The 21023-nt window shown below is 35.8% G+C and overlaps 1 protein-coding gene across 1 annotated transcript in view; it reads left to right on the plus strand.

The window, feature by feature from the left end:
- The first annotated feature begins 3841 nt into the window (after nucleotides 1-3841).
- LOC109096274 (NACHT, LRR and PYD domains-containing protein 12-like) overlaps nucleotides 3842-21023 on the plus strand; it is a 31293-nt gene continuing 14111 nt past the window's right edge. Inside the window, exons 1-7 of the mRNA XM_042743680.1 lie at nucleotides 3842-4982; nucleotides 5114-5395; nucleotides 5542-5583; nucleotides 6932-8738; nucleotides 8915-9088; nucleotides 19061-19234; nucleotides 19626-19799. Of these exons, the coding sequence (XP_042599614.1) occupies nucleotides 5134-5395; nucleotides 5542-5583; nucleotides 6932-8738; nucleotides 8915-9088; nucleotides 19061-19234; nucleotides 19626-19799 (2633 nt within the window). The 5' untranslated portion in view covers nucleotides 3842-4982; nucleotides 5114-5133. The remainder of the gene's footprint in view (nucleotides 4983-5113; nucleotides 5396-5541; nucleotides 5584-6931; nucleotides 8739-8914; nucleotides 9089-19060; nucleotides 19235-19625; nucleotides 19800-21023) is intronic.

A 21023-nucleotide genomic window follows, 5' to 3' on the forward strand; every position in this document is an offset into this window, starting at 1 on the left:
ATCATCGGCCCACGTGGCGTGAAGATGGACCAGGGGAAGGTGGAAGCCATCACACACTGGCCCCAACCTGGCTCCATAAAAGTACTCCAACGCTTCCTGGGCTTTGCCAACTTTTATAGGAGATTCATCAAGAACTACAGTTTACTCAGCTCACCTCTAACCTCACTCCTCCGGAACCGGCCCAAGTCTCTGTCCTGGAACCCCATGGCCACTGAAGCTTTCCACCATCTCAAACAAGCCTTCAAGACCGCTCCGATCCTAGCTCATCCTGATCCCAACCGACAGTTCATAGTGGAAGTGGATGCCTCATCGACCGGGGTCGGAGCGGTACTCTCCCAGCGGCAGGGGGATCCTCCACGACTCCATCCATGTGCCTTCTTCTCGAAGAAGCTATCCCCGGCGGAGCAGAATTACGACATAGGAAACCGTGAACTACTGGCTATCAAGCTGGCTCTGGAAGAGTGGCGTCATTGGCTGGAGGGAGCCAAGGTCCCTTTCGAGGTGATCACTGACCACCGGAACCTGGAATACCTCCGTGAAGCTAAGAGACTGAATCATCGCCAAGCTAGATGGGCCTTATTCTTCACGAGATTCGACTTTAAAGTCACGTATCGCCCTGGCTCCCAGAACAATAGAGCTGATGCTCTATCCCGCCTTCATCAGGCAGACCCAGAACCAGAATCTCCTGAACCAATCCTCCCTCCAGCCATGATTGTAAGTCCCATTCAATGGGACCTTAATCGTCTGATTGAACAAGAAAACCTTCAACACCCTGCTCCGCCGGGAGGTCCAGAAGGGAAACTCTTCGTCCCTCCTCAACATTGGATTACCCTTCTGGACTTAGCTCATACCTCTCCGGGATCTGGACATCCAGGCAGGAGGCGGACCCTCTCGCTCCTGCAACAACGTTACTGGTGGCCCTCGATGAGTCAGGATACCTCCCGTTACCTCAAAGGATGCTCAGTCTGCGCCATAGCGAACACCCCTAGGAGACTCCCGGAAGGTAAACTGGTGCCTCTGCCCAACCCTGAACGTCCATGGACCCATATAGGTGTAGATTTCATGACTGACCTCCCCCTTTCTCAAGGCAATACTTGTGTGCTGGTAGTAGTCGACAGGTTTTCGAAATCATGCAAACTCATACCTCTCAAAGGACTTCCCACAGCATTTGAAGCGGCAGAGGCACTATTCCACAATGTGTTCCGTCACTTTGGCATTCCAGAAGACATCATCTCCGACAGGGGTCCCCAATTCATCTCCAGAGTCTGGTCAGCTTTCTTCCGCCTCCTAGGAGTATCCGTCAGCCTCTCTTCAGGATACCATCCACAGACCAACGGCCAGACTGAGCGAAAGATCCAAGAGATCGGGAGGTTCCTGAGGGTCTACTGCCACCGGAATCAGGACTGTTGGAGCCAGTACCTACCCTGGGAAGAATATGCACAGAACTCCCTCCAGCAATCTACCACCGGGCTCACCCCCTTCCAATGTGTCCTCGGATACCAGCCTCCACTCTTCCCATGGTCGGGTGAGCCCTCGGAGGTCCCAGCGGTAGATCACTGGTTCCGACAGAGCGAGAGGGTCTGGGACTCGGCTCACGTGCATCTCCAGCGGGCAGTTCGGAGGCATAAGGAGCAAGAGGACGCTCGTCGACGACCTACGCCACAATACCAACCTGGACAGCTGGTCTGGCTCTCGACGAGGGACATCCGCCTCCGGCTGCCCTGCCGTAAGCTGAGTCCTCGATACATCGGACCATTCAAGATCAAACGGCAACTGAACGAAGTGACCTATAGACTCCAGCTACCAGCACAGTACCGTATCTCACCTTCATTCCATGTTTCACTCCTCAAACCATTTCACTGAACCTTTGTCTCCTCCATCCACAGAACCTGGTGATGATGCCGTACCTCCTCCTCCCGCCATCGAAGAAGACAACAGCATCTTCCGGGTGAGAGCTATCCTCGACTCCCGACGACGGGGTCCTCAACTTGAGTACCTTGTAGACTGGGAGAACTACGGCCCGGAGGAGCGTTGCTGGGTCAATCGTAACGACATCCTGGACCCCAGCCTTCTCACTGACTTTCACCGAGACCATCCAGACCGCCCCGCTCCCCGTGGCCGTGGTAGACCCCGTCGTCGCTCAACATCCCAGCCGTCAGGAGCCGCCCGTGGGGGAGGGGGGTACTGTCACAGCCACACCATCTACACTCCCTGAATCGGACACTTACGCCACGCCCACTCGTTCCCAATCACCAGCATTCTGAACACCTGTGCATCATCACAAGTGCCACATATAAAGCCCTCCGTCACCATCACCCATTGTCTGGTCTTGCACCGATCTCCCAACTTACCTGAACGCCCTTCGTCGAACTTACCTGACCTGTTGAACCCTCTTCATCCTCCTCTGCCTACCTGTTCCCATTGTCTTCGTCGGAGTCACCATCTGTATCACCATCACCCTAAAGGAAAGTTGTATTATCACTGTGTTGTCTACGTGTCAAGATTCACCTGTGTCTGAAACCTCTGAATATCATTAAACACTATTGCACTGAATCCTCTGTGTCCTCGTCTGTGTCTGACAACTGTAGCCTAAGACTATCCTATTTTTTTAATGGCTTTTAAGGATGTTATAATGTATATTATAATGTCATTGTTGTTTAACGTCTTCCTTTCATTTTACAATTATATTCACAATCCATCCCTTTGCGCCACCTGGCGGTAGTATAGCGAATGATTTTAACACGCGACTGACTTGCAGTTAACGGTGGTACGTGCGGCGGTATTACCCATTTTGGTTGTCTACCTACTGCATAAGTCGCATTTTATTACATTCAGAAATAATAATGGCAGGCCTAATAATGTTATAATGTACCAACAGGATATTTTTTAGTTCCCCTAACTTTAAAACAAATCCTTTAAATTTAACTATCAGAACAGAACAAGAATTAAAAATATATAATTCTAATGGATAAATACAATTGAAGTGTATAATAATATAGGCTCAGCTATAAACAAACAAACAAAAACAAATAATAATAATAAAAATTTAAATCGAGGTTGGGCTTACCTCTTTCATTCGGGACAAATCCAAACATTTCCATATTCGTGATGTTGCCCATTTTGAAGCGAAACTATTATACATTAGGTAAAATAGGCTTTGTAGCTCACGCGTGTTTCAGTATCGACGGAAAAAAATCATAATGAGCAAAAAATATGCCAAAGTGGACCACTGCCCACGCCGAATGGCACAGTGAACGGCTGCTGTTTCCAATGAATATTTAATAATGAGGCACCAGCGCGATCAAACAGCTGAAACAGATAATACAATACCATTTTTGGTCACACAGTAAAGGCATAATGTGACACTGCAAAGTGTTAGCAGTTTGAAAAATCAAGAATAATAGAAGAGTTAATAAAAATTATTTCTAAATGTTGGACCGTTCTCATTTCGCTCTGCATATGGAACCTGAAGGAATTTTTTTTTTTTTAGCCAAGAACGAACTAAAATGGAAATATTTACCTTTTAATCTGTATATATATATACATATATATATATATATATATATATATATATATATATATATATATATATATATACACACACATATATAACAACTGTTTAGTAACAATAGCATGCAGAAAGAGCCTTTGTGTAAAGGTCTTTTGTTTAATTTTTGATGCGTAGACTGTAGCCTAAGACTATACCGCATTTTGAAATTAACTCACTGTAAATTTTCTAATGGTTTTTAAGAATGTTACAATGTTATATTATAATTGCTATTGTTGTTTTACTTCATCATTTCATCTGTTTACAAACCAAAATTGTACAATTACAGTCAGTTTGCAACCTGTGCCTTTGCGCCACCTGGCGGTAGTTTCGCGAATTACTTTATTACCTCAGTAAATACAGTAAATGTTATAAAATATATTGAAACACTTACTTGTCGAGAGTGACATCCTCCCCGTCCAAAAACAGATCCTCCGGTATGGAGTCAACGGATGAAACGTCGTTCTCTTCGTCTCTAATTTCTTCTTCCGACTCATCACTGTCACGCCGAGTGCATTGCTCCACAACTTCATCAAGTGAAAGCTTTGTTTTCATCATTCTCTTCGCCAAACTCTCTCCAAGCTCAAAAACTCTCTGTGAACTGTCCACTATATCAGTGTCCTTGGTCCACGCCCCTGGGCACATGACGCACGAGTTACTGTCATAAATTGCACACGGAGCTATGTGTTGATAGGTTGATCCCCCCCGCTAAAATTGCATATTAATCTTCTCAGAATTTCATTGGCTATCAGAAACGACAGTCATTCCAAACTCTGATGCAATAGGCTCGATCTATTGTCCATCAAAGAGAAGCTGCCCAGTCCATTGAAGGTGAAGCTTATTGGCTATAACTGGCCATAAACACCTCATAGAAGCAGCTATTGGCTCAAGAGAGGTGTCTATCAAAAGGGCAGAGTTCAGCGGCCATTTTAAGACCATTGTTTTTATGATCTGTGCTGGCAAACACAAGTTACACGTGAGAAAGCGCAGATGTATTGATTGCACTATCGGCTAATCTGAAATGATACTACTTCAGGCTGTGGATGTTTATCAACATATACATGTGCTATGGACTAAATATTTCACTGAATTGGATAGTCTGGACCATTTCCAGTGTAACTAAACCGTTTTTTTTTTTTGAATGTAATGGATTTTTGGAGCAACAAAGGGCATTATAGGTGAGTTTCCTCAGTTTTGTTATTGTTTTTTCGGTTGTTGCTGGTCTGACAAAGACACTGATTGTACCTGCTGTGTTAATTGTTTTTTAAAATATCATTCATTATCATTTTTGTATCATTCGAATCGCAAGAATCTCAGCTTTCCAAAGATATATAACACGTTTCACTTTTTTTTTTCTTTTTTTTTTTTGGTGTTTCACAAAGTTAACCATCAAAGCACTGCGTGTCCCGCGGGTGGTACACTGGAATTGTATCAGGTTTAAACAACTTTCTGATGATTCATATCAGAATTTACTTTCACAGCTTCATAATCCAAATAACATTTGAGCACTTCGGTCCACATGGTAAGAGTGAAAGTAATTCAGATCTTTTTCTTCTTGTCCTGCAGCTGTGAGTCAGTGAAGGACGATGACGTCTGTTAAAGAGCTGCTCGTGGACTCACTGAAGGAGCTGGTAGAAGCTGAACTGAAGGAGTTTCATTGGCACTTAATGAATGCATATCATAAGTGTATATCAAAGTCTGAAATGGAAAAGGCAGATATATTCGACACAGTGGGAAATTTGGTGGCATGTTTTGGACCAGAAGGAGCTGTGAAGATCATGGTGGACATCCTGAGAAAGATGAAGCAGAATGATCTGGCTGATCAGCTGGAGAATGAACACAAGCAAGGTAACATCATTCACCATGACTATAATGTGAGTAGATTACCAGTGTGATGGTTTGACTTAAACCTCTTTTCCTCTTTGCTTTGCTGATGTGATTAATGTGTGATAAATGTTTCCCAGTGAGTAATTCTCTTTTTCTCTCTCTCACAGCTCAGGCTGAAGGCAATATGAAGACATATGTCCCTGTTGGAGGTAATTCAAAACATATCTGGAGTAAATATCAATCACTGTCTGTAAATAAAAACTAGAGAAAATATAACTGCAAGCATTACAGGGCCAGTCACACCAACGGCAGATCTTATACAAATATATAGTGAATAGAATAGTGCGTCCAGTATCTTTTGAAAAGGGATCACACATTCATTATTAACTAAATGTTTTCCCTGAACAAACTCCTAATTTGCTGTTTATTAATAGGTAAGGTGTAGGATTAAGGGATCTAAAATATGGTCATGCAGAATAAGGTATTAACATTTGATTTATGAGTACTAATAAACAGCCAATATGCTAGTAATATGCATGTTAATAAGCAACTACCGTAATTCCTCAAATAAAAACCGGGGCCTTTATTTACCTGAACTGCAGAAGGTAACAGGCTTTTATTTGAAACAGGCTTTTATTAGAGGCAGGCCTTTATTTCTAATTCGATCTGTTTGATAAGTAATTGTTTTAAATAAACCGTTTTAAATGAAAAGCGATAGCGTTCCAGGACAGAGATCATAACATTAGCACAGAATCAGTTCAGAATCAATCACCAAAAGAACCAGTTTGGTTCTGACGCACTGTGTGTCAGTCTTCCTCACTATCAACAACTCATCCGCACTAAAATAATATCAACAAATACTCATTACCCAAAAACCAATCCAACAACATCTCTACTCTAAAACTACTGATGATCTGAAAACCAATGCAACCGGTTCTTGACTCGAGAACAAGAACCGCTCCATCATTGGGCGTGTATTTGTCCGTGTTGACCACGCCCCCGGCCACTATCAGAGGCCCGGCATTTATTTAACTACCGGTTTTTATTTGAGGAATTACGGTAGTTAATAGTGAGAACTGGTCCTTAATATAAAGTGTTACCACATGTCCCCAGTGAAACCCAGTTCACAAAGGTCTAAAAATTAATTAAACATCTTATATTGTGATACAATTGTTTATTAAAGTTAACCAGTAAGTGGCACTGTCACCAAATTGATTCAATGTTATCAATCCATGATTACAATCACACATGCAAAGGTTCATTTAAGCAGGTCAAAACATCCTGTTTGATGTGCTAAGATGATGTGGAAATCATTCAACTTTTAGTAACATTGGTCAGCATGGCCTAAAGATGATCTCAATCAGTACATCAAAAAAAAAACTTTCAGAAATTCCAAAAGTGAAACCAAGCTGTTAGGATGGTCTGTGCTGTTTTTAGCAGTATGAATTTAATCTGTCTGCATCAGTTATTAATAATAATGATCATGCTGATATGAAAAATATTTATCCAATTTATTTAATGCTTTTGTCAGTCTGATTGATTTGTTTTTCATTATAGAACTGCAAAACTTCTTGAAAACTCACAAAAACAACATGAAAAAGAAAGCAAAATTTATTTTTGAGGGCAACAAAGAAAGTGACACAGATCTCAAGACTGTTTACACAGAACTGTTTATCACAGAGGGAGATATGAAAGATGTCAATCATGAACATGAGATTCTGAAGATTGATGATGTTTTCAGGAACAAAAAAACACATGTCAAACCAATCAAATGCAATGATATATTTACTGAACTGAGAAAAAACAATGAGGAGAAGATTGTGCTGACCAAGGGAGTTGCTGGCATCGGAAAAACTGTCTCTGTGCATAAGTTCATCCTGGACTGGGCAGAAGGAAACACCAATCAGGATATAGAGTGTGTGTTCCTGCTTCCATTCAGAGACATCAACGTGATTAAAGATAAAGAGATCAGTCTCCATGAGTTTCTGCTGAAATTTTATCCTGAACTGAAGGACCTGGAGAAATCTAAGTTATATAAGGAATGTAAGCTAGCATTTATATTTGATGGACTTGATGAGAGTCACCTGCCATTGAACTTTAAAAGCGAAACACTGGACACTGTTGAGGAAAGAGCATCTGTAGATGTGCTGTTTACAAGTCTGGTAAAAGGGAAGCCCCTTCAATCAGCTTTTGTCTGGGTGACATCACGACCAGCAGCAGCCAATCAGATCCCTCCTCGGTATGTGGGTTTGTTCACAGAGGTGCGAGGATTCACTGACCAACAGAAGGAGCAGTACTTCAGAAAGAGAATCACAGATGAGATTCAAGCCTCCAGAATCATGTCACACATTAAGACGTCTCGTAGTCTCTACATCATGTGTCACATTCCTGTGTTCTGCTGGATCACAGCCACAGTACTTCAGGATACTCTCATCATGAACAATACAGAGAACATCAGCACAACACTCACTGAAATATACATTCACTTCCTGCGGATACAGATGAACATGAAGAGTCAGAAGTATGACGAACAAGAAGAAAATGAATGTAAAGAGCACTTAAAATTAAATAGAAAGATGATTTTGAAGTTAGCTAAGCTAGCATTTGAACAGCTGAAGAAGGAAAACATTGTATTCTATGAGAAAGATCTGAAAGAATGTGGTATTAATGTGAGTAAAGACACTGAGTTCACAGGAATGATCGCTGAGATCTTTAAGAAGGAAGATGGACTTTATAAGACAACAGTCTTCTGCTTTGTGCATCTGAGTGTTCAAGAGTTCCTCGCTGCAGTGCATGTGTTCCTCTGTTACCTAAATAAGAACATGCGAGAGCTTTGGTTTTTCTTTGAAGATTCACAAACTACAGCCATGCAAAAGCTTCAGTTCTTCTTTAGAAATCTCAAATTTCATGACTTAACAAAGAGGGCCACTGACAAAGCAATGCAGAGTAAGAGAGGACATCTGGACCTGTTCCTGCGGTTTCTGATGGGCATTTCACTGGAATCGAGTCAGAACCTGCTCAAAGGTCTGATCACACACACTAAAGATACCACAGAGAGCATCACACAAACAACTGAATACATTAAAAATTTACAAAAACAGGACATCTCAGATGAAACTTCAGTCAACCTATTTTACTGCTTACTTGAGCTGAAAAATAATTCATTATATGAGGAAATCCAGAGTTACCTCAGTTCAGATGAACATCCTGGAAGAGACCTCTCATCTTCAATGTGCACAGTGTTGACCTACATACTGCTGATGTCTGAGAAGGAGCTGGATGAGTTCAACCCAAAGAGGTTCACGTCAAAACAAGCAGACTACAAGAGACTCATTCCAGCTGTGAGATGCTGCAGAAAAGCCCTGTGAGTAATTTCACTGACTGCTGTTTAATTAAATGTTTTGTTCTATATCACTAAACAATTAAATGTTAAAATATTATGTAAAATAATGTCCTGTCCCAATTATTAAGGCCACAATAAATTATTGCAGAATCACTGAACATTAGAAAATAATCTTGTTAAACATTCTGTTTTGGCAGTTTTGACAGCTGTCGTCTTGATGAAACATGCTGTGAAACTGTGTCTTCTGCTCTACAATCTCCAAACTGTCATCTGACAGAGCTGGACCTGAGTAACAATCACCTGCAGGATTCAGGAGTGAGGCTGCTCTCTGATGGACTGAAGAGTTCACATTGTCAACTGAACATACTGAGGTTTGACATTCACATTCACTGAATCACTATGTTCAAATATGTGGAAGAAATGGTCTTTCTTAACTATAGCTAGCAGATATTTTCTACTGCCTACATTGTAGTATGATTCTGTCAGTGGCATTTTCTCCAATAAAACAAGACAGGCAACGCCTACTCAAAAAAAAAAAAAAAAAACCTGATCAAAACAGTCAGGCTTCCCAACCATCCTGGAAAACATTTGAAATTATGAATCACTCTTCCAGTTAAGAGAATGAAATAATGTTCAAAGTCATTAAGAAATGTAGGCATTATGTTTTTTGTGGACTGTCTTAAAAAATGTTCCCTTTGATTACAATTTTTTGATTACAATTACAAAATTGATTTATTTTCACTTCATCAGTAAAATCCTTTGCTCCCGAGTATCATATTACTCTCGGTTCTTGCCTCATTTCAGTAGGACAGATCCAGTGTGTTGATAACTGGACAACCGCTGTGACTGTATCATTGAGTCATTGAGTTGAACTGGATCAGTTTGATTCATGAACTATTTGCTGCAGTGTTGAGCACAAATGCACAGATAAGTTATATACAGGATTTGACCATTAGGCATTTTTCGGGCTTTGGAGATACTGTGACATGCCCTGACATTTGTGCTTATTTAAGTTACATATAACTTTTGAATGGATACATTGGTAACACTTTATAATAAGTATACAGTAATAAATTGCAAATTATTTGCAAACTATTAGCTTTGTTTGATTGTTGTGGCTCTTACAAAGAAAAAGTGTTGCAAAAAAGAAAAAAGCAGTAACACTTTCTTTGAAGCCCGTATTTATAATGCATTATAAAATAAATTATAATATGTTGTGTCATCTCATAAATAATCATAAGAACATTTTTAATGTATTATAATGCTTACTTATTTGTGGTTATAGCTTTTAAGAGTATGATGGTTTATAACACACAATGAACATGTTGCATCCATTTAAGTTACAATGAATTATATTTCCCATAGTTATATTGTATTATAAGTCTCATACCTTGCCTTTGTTTAAGATCATTGTTTAAGATCTGCACAATAATTAAGTACATCTTATTACTGTTTTTTACTGTAAAATGACAAATGCAAAGTCTTCATGAATACATTCAAAAGGCTTTATAATGTGGTCTTATTATTTATAAGTGTTTTTGTCTGCTTTAAGAGTAACACTTTAGTATAGGGAACACTTATTCACTATTAACTACGACTTTACCCTAAAAAAAATTCCTAATTTGCTGCTTTATTTTAAAGGGATAGTTCACCCAAAAATGAAAATTTGATGTTTATCTATCTATCTCTCAAGTGGAGTTGACACTCATAATTGAGTTTGTAGATAGAGTGTCAATGGTCCATTTGAGAGATAGGTGGCAGTAATGCACTTACAAGTCTGAGATCCACCATAAAGCAAGAAGAAGAAAAAAATACGTCAGGCGCCAGCTGTTGAGAACATGCTCAGGACGTGCTCAGGACAGTTCAAACATTGCGGTGCAAATCAGAGGAAAAAAACATAAATACTGTTCAGTTTCTTGCACAGATTGATCGTTTTGCGTCTTTGCACATCAGTGTGTCATCACGAGCCGCAGGGTTTAATTTGGTTTTGTTTGTATGTTTTTAAGACTCTCAAAGCAGTGATTCTAATATTTTTTTTTTCTCAAACAGACATAAAATAAAAAATTAAAACACAACAAACAACACAAACTTAACCAATTATAACCAAACTGCAACAAAATAAGGGAGACACCACACACAACTGCAGCTTGACAATATTTATTTAACTAAAAAAAGTGTAAAATGCGTTGTAAAATGAGTATAAATGTACGTCCGTATGTCAGCAAATGAAGGTAAGTACCAGTGACAATCCAAACAACAAAAAATACTGAGGATAGATGGTCAGGACGTGAAACCCATGGCCACTTTGATCCTCCTTCACCCTCACATCCCAGCAGTTCGTCGGAAGTCTCAAGAGGAACCAACACACAATAACGCGCGACATGTCTGTTTGGCTCAGGCCCTTATAAAGTGCCATAATCCAATTCATGTCCAAACCACGCCCATCAGCAAATCACCTGCAACTCTGAAATTAACACACACAATTAGTAACAGAAATGTGACAACATTTGCTTTGAACTATTTTTATTGTAATATCAGTATGGTTATTTTGATGGTACCCTTTAGACAACTGTTGATAAGTAACTTTGCAACTAGCAGCCAGGAGTATTAGTAGTATGTTTGATAAATATCTGCTAACACTTTATTTTGGTAGTTCCCCAACAGACATTCAACTGACTATAAGCAAATTTGCAAACACGTCAACTTATTCTACCAACCCTAACCATAACCTAAGTCTGCTAATACTCTAAATGAGAGTTAGCTGGCATGTAGTTGCAAAGTTGCTTTATATAAAATAATATTGCATTCTTTTCATTCAAAAGTATTAAAATTGTCAACTTGACACATGAACTTCATTTAGTTTTTCATGTGTTTATTATTGGTTTTATTACACTTTCTTCTAATAAATCAACAAAAAAAAAAATACAACAAAAAGTAAAAAAACAATCTGTTATATTTTTCCTTTTGGTTGTATTTTTTATTTTATGTATTAGAAGAAAGTGTAATAAAACCAATAATAAACACATGAAAAACTAAATGAAGTCATTTTTTATGTTAAAATGCCTTATATAACTGATTTAATTTTTCCTTTAATTATCCGAAGGACTTGGTGGCCAATAAAAAGAAACAGAATATTTTTTTTTTCCAATTAACAAAAAAAAGAATTAACAAAAAAAAAAAAGAATCCAGCCATAATATAATTGTAAAGTTTCACTGACAAAACAAATAAATAAAGGAGGATCCGTTTCTGCACATGGATGTTCTTCCGCCATCTTTGGCCAATGCTAACGCTAAAACGAGGATTGTGGGAAAACCAGATCTCATTCATATTCATGATCTCATTACCATAGCTATTCTTACCTGTAAAAATGCCATTTTTACATATCTGTAAAATTATTTTTACTAGTTAAAATGTTAAGATATCAGTAATTCTATTTTCACTAGTTGCAAGGGCAATTTCAGATATCATCTGCCTTTGTTGATATCAATAATTACTTTGTTACTAGTAAAAATGTGAATTCTTGATATCAAAAATTCAGTTGTTACTAGTTGAAATGTTAATTCTTGATATCAGTAAATGTATTTCAACATGTTACATTTGTTATTTGTGATATCTGAAAATGCATTTCTGATATCAATATAATTTCTGATATCTAAAATTGGTTTCTTACTAGTAACAATCACATTCATGATATCAGACATGAACATTGTCACTACTGGCAATTAAATAATTGATATCAGGAATAGACGTCTGTACTACTAACCAGTGGCTTACTGATATCAAAAACAAAGGTTTTTACTAGTAAGAATTGTATATCTGATGAGTTTTCAACTAGTAAGAAATCAATTCTTGATATCAACAATTAAATTTGTATGGCAGCCTATGGTGACATTTAACTAGTGAAAATACAATTGCTGATATCAAAAATAGCAATTGTTACTAGTAGAAATCTAATTCCTGATATCAAGAATTAGCATTTTAACTAGTGAAAATTGAATTGTTGATATCAAGAATTAACATTTGTTACAAGTGGAAATTGAATTGTTGATATCAAAAATTCCAATTGTTACTAGTAGAAATCCAATTCCTGATATCAAGAATTAACATTTTAACTAATGAAAAAAATTGAATAGCTGATATCAAGTATTCATATCCTACGAATGAATAGAAGTCAATACGGCTTGCCTATTGCCATTCCCAGGATAAATTATTGATATCAAGAATTATCATTTTTACTAGTTGAAATCTAATTCCTGATATCAAGAATAAACATTTTAACTAGTGAAAACTGAATTGTTGATATCAAGAATTCATATCCTGAGAATGTAAAAAAGTAAAAACGGCTTGCCATAAAAGATGACTCATTACTGATTTTCTGGAGCTTAGCCATCCAGGTACACAGACTGTCAACACACTCTCAACAGGTAAATGATATATTTCTTAAAATGTCTATAATTTTTAAACTGTAACTGGTTTCCTACCAATCATGTCTTTTTCTCTTTTTAGTTTAAGAGAACATGCAAGTGCGACCAGCTCTTTTCAGTTAAGGATACTTTTTTTCTCCATCTCCACAAGGTAAGTAACAAAGATTTTGAATATATGGTTCATATTATGTGTTTTTATTACTTGGGTTTATGCATAAACATAACATTGTGTAGTGCTCACATACTACTTTTGGCCTTCATAAACAATTGTTTTTACATCAACAAATGGAAGGAGGCATATTGTAACTCAAAACTCATTTTTGCATTTCAGATGCTGTCACATCCTGCAACCTCATCATCTCAAGAGAGATACTGCCACTCAATCACACCAAAATATCCATAATGATGGACTTACAGGCATTATAGATGATTGCGAAAATACGGTGTTTCACTGGAACTTGGTCTTCATTAAACTATTTTGTTTCTATTTTTTTTAATTCAAGTATTTATTTATGGTCAGTGTCAATTGTCATTTATTAATGTATTCTGCTAATAACGGTTGTTAGATCACTGTTTGAAATAAAATAAAATTAAATAAAAAAGTACCTATAATTTACAACATGCTGTTGTTTTTTTTTTTTTGTTTTTTTTCAAGAAAACCTTAATAGACGCTATAAGATATAAGGGTAACACTTTATAATAACGTTCAGTTATAAGTAATTTATAAATTATTAGTTAATGATGAACTAATCATTTACAAAACATGACTATACATTCATAAATGATTAAGTAAAAAGTTAACATTTTAGTAATGTTTTATTGATTCAGTTATAAGTCACTTAAGTTATTAGTTAATGATGACAGAATCATTTACAAAACATGACTATGTTCATAAAAGATTAATAAGTGGTATGCTAATGATTTACAAATGTGTTGTAAGTTATCTTAAAAAAAGTTTAAATCATCAAATAAATCAAACAGATCATTAGTAGATGGTTTATAAGTTATTAGTTGATACATTATTTACCACTTATAAATCATTGAAGTATTTATGTCAAAATTGTTTTGTATAATTATCTCAATAAACAATTGTTAATCATGAACAAATGATGAACAACCCATAAGTAAATTAAAGTTGTAAGCTGGTCTGTGTTCAAAAGCACAAACATGCAGATATGCTAAAACACTTTTTAAGAAGAGTATTTGATTTGTTTTGAAGTGGATAAACATTTATAAATGCCTTAGTCAGATGATTCCAGTGGCTTGTGTTAAATCCTTTCACTCATCAGCACAGACTTGTGTTCTGTGTGGAGTGTGTGGATCTAGTGATAAAGTGAACCTCTCAACCGGTTTTACCTTCCACTGAAGTTCACATCAGGTGCACAGATTTAAAGACTCATGGCTGTAAGAGAAGACAGCTGTCTATACCCTCACCAGTCAGCACTTACACCGCAGTACACACTACAAAGCGTTCAGCATCTGTTATAGATAATGTGTAAATGCATGAATAAATCATTTACAAAGCTTTCTGAATCCCCTATTCTAAAATGAAAACTATTCATCACTTGTAAATGTGTTACATATCATTTGTAGACCTTTCTTACCTGTTACAAATTATTTGTATATGTACACAAGTCATTTATAACACTTTCTGCATCCCCTAATCTAAAGTGTAAACTATTCATCACTTGTAAATGTTAACCTTTTCAGTGGTGAGTTTAAAATATTCTAGCGGTCCCCCCAGAGTGAGTTTTTTTAAGACGACGGTTATTTTAGAACGTTTCCCTTACTGTTTCCATGGTGACGCATCAGGGTTGTCACGTGACACACCGCGTCTACAATAACACTGTGTGACAGATGGGTCGCTTTTATTTCATTTTTCCTTTTTTTATTTAAAATATTCACAAACTTGCATCCCATGTCATGAACAATCTGATATTCCGATTCACAAATATGTGTAAATGAGTGTGTTTTGTCGTTTAAAAAAACCTTTCTAAATGATGATCGTGATCTGTAATGTGAGACGGCGCCCGCCATGTTTGTTCGTGCTGCAGAGAGTAGAGAGTCCTGTCAGTCGGATTTACAGCATGTGAATTCATCAATTTCTCCCAAAAATACAAGTAATAAGTGGCAGGTGAACTGGGTGATGAAAAGAGTGAACTTTACAGTTACCTATTCGATGTGTATCTGATATGAATAAAACACGTCTGCAAATTAAATTTGAATACATATGTGTGTTTTTTAAACTCTAAATGTGCGTGCATAGTTGTGATAATATGACAAGAGCAGTGCACGTAGTACTTATGTGTATTTAAATGTCTGAAACCTAAAATATGCATTATGTGGTTAAGAACACTGCATAGCTGTGATAATATGACAAGAGCAGTGTACGTCTGTCTCTGGCTCAGCACCAGCCAACGCGTGAAACCACAGTTTGAATTTGACAGTTATGTGACGTCACTGAACGTTCTAAATCCCATATGTGGGACCATACTCTCAGGGGCACGGAAATAAGAATCCCATATGTGGGGACGTACCGCTCAAAAGGTTAAATATCATTTGTAGACCTTTCTTACATGTTACAAATTATTTGTATACTAGCTGGTCGCAAGCCAATAAAATAATATTGCAACCATTGGAGTCACTTTATAAACAGGCATTAAAGACATTGGACCGTAAGGGTAATAGCTATCATCATTGTCATATAATCAAAAAACACAACATGTTTAGCTTTGAAAACTACAGACACTTTGCTGATGCCTGTCTTGTCTTTAAGGTACTCTATGGGCTTGCTCCCCCACCACTGTGCCAGTTTATAAAACAGAAAGACAAGGTCAATAGAGTAACCAGAGCAACCACCAGAGGGGACTGCATAGTTCAATATAGAAAAAGTAGTTTTGGAAACACAGCCTTTTCTGTCAGAGCCACGATTTTTTTTGGAATAATCTGCCCAATGAGGTAAGGGAGTGTAATAGTCTCTCCTCTTTTAAAAAACAGTAACATTAGGGACAATTATAATTGTAACCATAGACCAAATACTTAAGTCCATGAACATTTTTTTCTTTCCTTTCCTTTTTCTATTTATATTGTATTGACTTTATACTGTAATTAAGTTGAGGGCTAGGTGAGATGAGCAATATATTGTCTGTTTGAGGGTATTGTTTCAAAATTCCTGCTGTATTTATTACATTGCTATTGTATTTATGAAATTTATAGTGTATTTTTATTGACTTTTGTATTTTTTAGCTAACTCTGGCTTGTTTACAGCAAGTAACTTGTTTGTTGATCAATGAGCATTGTCCCTATCAAATAAAATAAATAAATAAATAAACAAGTCATTTATAACACTTTCTGCATCCCCTAATCTAAAGTGTAAACTATTCACCACTTGTAAATGTGTTACATATCATTTGCAGATCTTTATAAAGTATGTACAAACTACAGTTTGTAAATTTACCATGTATTTGCCATATGCAAATGAGACGGCAGCTATGTACTGTTATTAATGTATTATGATTATATTACGGCAAACAAATCTTTTTCTCACATGGTGGTATCGTACGACTTCTGAAGACTTGGAATAAAATGCACAAGATAATGGACTACATTTATGGTGCGTTTTCATGTTATGGTGAGCAGCTGTCCCATGGGAAACTAAATAAAAAATAAACAATTAAGTACTAATTAAATGGTTGCAGAGTGTTAATTTATATATATATATATATATATATATATATATATATATATATATATATATATATATATATATATATAAAATTAAGTTCAAGCTTGGGTGGTTTCTTGAGCTTGAGATGGATCATGTAACAGGAAGATCTGCAAATGATATGTAACACATTTACAAGTGATGAATAGTTCACACTTTAGATTAGGGGATGCAGAAAGCTTTGTAAATGATTTATTCATGCATTTACACATCATCTATAACAGATGCTGAACACTTTGTAATGTGTACTGCAGGGCAAGTGCTGACTGGTGAGGGTATAGACAGCTGTCTTCTCTGACACACTCCTTTAACTCTGTGCACCTGATGTGAGCTTCAGTGGAAGGTAAACCCGGTTGAGAGGTTCACTTTATCACTAGATCCCACACACTCCACACAGAACAGATAAAGGATTTAACACAACTCACTGGAATCACCTGACTAAGGCATTTATAAATGTTTATCCACTTCAAAACAAATAAATTACTCTTCTTAAAAATAGGGTTTTAGCATACCTGCATGTTTGTGCTTTTGAACACAGACCAGCTTACAAATTCATCAATAAATCATATACAGATCATTTATTAATGGTTTGTTCATTATTTGTTCGTGATTAACAATTTTTTATTGAGATGATACAAAACTATTTTGACATAAATACTTCATTGATTTATAATTGATAATGTATCAACTAATAACTTATAAACCATCTACTAATGATCTGTTTGATTTATTTCAAGATTTAAATTATTTTAAGATAACTTACAACACATTTGTAAATTGTTAGCATACCACTTATTAATCATTTATGAACGTATAGTCATGTTTTGTAAATGATTCATTCATCATTAACTAATAACTTATAAGTGACTTATAACTGAAATAATTAAACATTACTAAAATGTTAACTTATCACTTATTAATCATTTATGAATGTATAGTCATGTTTTGTAAATGATTAGTTCATAATTAACTAATAATTTATAAATGACTTATAACTGAATGTTGTTATAAAGTGTTACCGATATAAAACTAGGCAGATAAAGGGGTAAAAAAACAATAGTAATAAATAATATATACAAATAATATGAATAATACTTATATTAATTATATAAGTATACTAATATGCTAATTAATGAAAATAAACCATCATTAAAAAATTTAATTTATAACACCATTAAGGTTATATATAGAACTTTCAAAGTATGGTTCTTTGTGGAAGCCTATAAAAAGGATTCTATTTAGCACCAAAAAGGGTTCTGCTATAGTTATAAGCTGAAGAAAAATTTCCTTATACTGTTTAGAACCATTTTTATTAAGAGTGTAAAGCATGAAATCAGAATGCCATAACAGTAAGATCCTGATAATTTGCAGGGGACAGACACAATATTGGTTCCACTTGTGGTGTTGAAAGTGCTTTATAAACTAAGTATAGTTGAATTAAGTACTATGTATGTGGCACAGAGGTTCCGTACAAAAAGCAATGCAACTATTGGGTGATCATATTTAGTATTTTATTTAATAATAGCTGTAAATCATGGTAAAATGTTTAAATGTGCAATTTCACTTTATACATAAGCAGTTATTCACTCAAAAAAAAAAACATCTTTTCATTAAAAAACAAAAAAAAAAAATAAAACACTTGTAAAAAATATAACACTTATATATAGTCAACAAGTTGTTAATAAAGGATGAAAAAAACATTATGTAAGTCTGTAATTAACACTTAATTCAATTACAATTAATGTTAATAACAGTAATATTAATTGAAAAACTCACTATTTGTTTTAACTTGTTAATGTGTTAACAACATAGAAACTACAATTTATAAACTATTCATTAACTCCAAATTAACAGTTTGTAAATTATTTGTAAGTACTTTATTAATCTGTGGGTATAATGGGGTTATCAAAGTTGCTTGAAATGTTTACAGATACATGAAGTCTATACCCAAACCTAAATGATGAATGATGAACTCACTATTTCTATATCTATGTCTATTAATGTATTAACTACAATTTATAAACTACTAATGAACTACAATAGTTTTAAAATGAGTTATGTATTATTGTTATTGTATAAGTATTATAAAGTTTTACCAATTACACTGTATTTAACACAAACGTACTGCATATTATAAACTACATAACCTCATAAATTCACATTAATATCGCTGTTTGTTTTGTTATTTACACAGATTATGTGGGTGTAATCTCACTGCTCGGTCCTGTGAGAGTTTGTCTTCAGCTTTACAATCCTCAAATTCCCATCTAAATGTGCTGGACCTGAGTAACAATGACCTGCAGGATTCAGGAGTGAGGCTACTTTCTGAAGGACTGAAGAGTCCAAACTCTAAGCTGGAGATATTGAGGTTTGACTTTCAAATACTTGATTAATTCTTTTACAGGCTAATTATTTAAAAAACACATTTTTAAGATTTATTCTATATGCAGTTACTGTGTTCTTCTTGTTCAGATTTTCCATATGTAATCTCACTGCTCAGTCTTGTGAGAGTTTGTCATCAGTTTTACAATCATCAAGCACCTGCCTGAGAGAGCTGGACGTGAGTAACAATGACCTGCAGGATTCAGGAGTGAAGCTACTTTCTGATGGACTGAATAGTCCAAATTCTAAGCTGGAGATACTGAGGTTTGAGTTTGAAAAGTTTGATTAATTATTTTACATTGTTTTGCAAATTAATTATTAAAAAACACACACTGTTAAGATTTATTCTGTTCACAGGTACTGTTTTTCCTCTTCAGATTTTCCATCTGTAATCTCACTGCTGAGTCTTGTGAGAGTTTGTCATCAGTATTACAATCATCAAAATCTGTTCTGAAAGAGCTGGACCTGAGTAACAATGACCTACAGGATTCAGGAGTGAAGCTGCTTTCTGATGGACTGAAGAGTCCAAACTGTCAGCTGGAGATACTGAAGTAATTGGTTTTCCATAAAATAATTAACAAATTGTTACCACAATAAATGGCTGTTGAATCGTTTAATCTGTTGTCAATGGAATTCCAGAACTAGAGACAAAACAACATTTGCATGCATTTTTCATATTTATAAAGATATCTGTGGTAGGTCTGGTCCGGTTTGAGATTCTGAAGATATGATAACCTTAAGTAAAAATATCAATGTATTGCGATTACAGCTCTAAAATATGTTACTTTTAAATGTCTGGGTAAAAAACAACAACTTTTTTTTCCACTGAACACAATACATTTTATTTTTAAGAAACATAGAACATTTTGGAACAGTAAGCATGTCAGGCTAAACAATTAAAATAAATAATTTAATTCTTCTTAATTAAATTAAGTGCAGTAACTTAAGTGAGCCTAAACCTGCAGCTCAACAATAATCAGAACATAAATTCTTTTCTGTAAAAAAAAATAAAATAAAATCCTTCTAAATGGAAGAAAAAAACAGTCACTTAAGTGAGCAAATATAAATGCAGTTAATAATGCAGTTATTACCATGTTTTTGCCTACTGACAGTAAGTGCGAACTGCATCATTCTTTACCCAACATGGGATGTCAAACCGTGTACCTGTGGCTGACAGCTTTGTAACCTTGTGCATTTTTTTTAACAGATCCACAGACGTAACCCTCTGCTTCATCTAGCTTTAGTTTTTATTTTTTGGCTACATTGTTGGCCACCATGCCTTAAAAAAAAAACCCTCGTCCTTGTCGTGGGAGGTGGAAACAGACTTTGTCTGCCAAATGGGGTTCTGGTGAAGCTGTGTGGTGAATGACATTCAACTTGGTTTTTAGTGAAGTTAAAAGTCTTGATCAGTTGAATTGAGATACAAAATTAAATATTACAAAAGATTTTACTTGGTTATAAAATAGAATATGTATTTTAAGTGTTTTTTCTTATACACTGGGCATTCATACAGTAGTTTAACATGTGGAGAAGAGCATATTATTGTAACTTGACTCAAAGTAATATATTAATACAATATTAAAATGTAGGCAATAGCTCAGTAAAGCTGAAGCATGTTTACCATGGCATGTCATCCCTTATTAAATACCTAAGTAATGTGACTAAGTCTAATTATATATGTATGGAAAGGAATTCAAACTTTTATTTTACAGTGGTGAGCCACCATGACATACACTAAAACCATCAGGTAACTGAAGTTGGCTATATATAGATTT

Source organism: Cyprinus carpio, chromosome A4 (genome assembly GCF_018340385.1).
Source record: "Cyprinus carpio isolate SPL01 chromosome A4, ASM1834038v1, whole genome shotgun sequence".
In the NCBI taxonomy this organism is placed as follows: domain Eukaryota; kingdom Metazoa; phylum Chordata; class Actinopteri; order Cypriniformes; family Cyprinidae; genus Cyprinus; species Cyprinus carpio.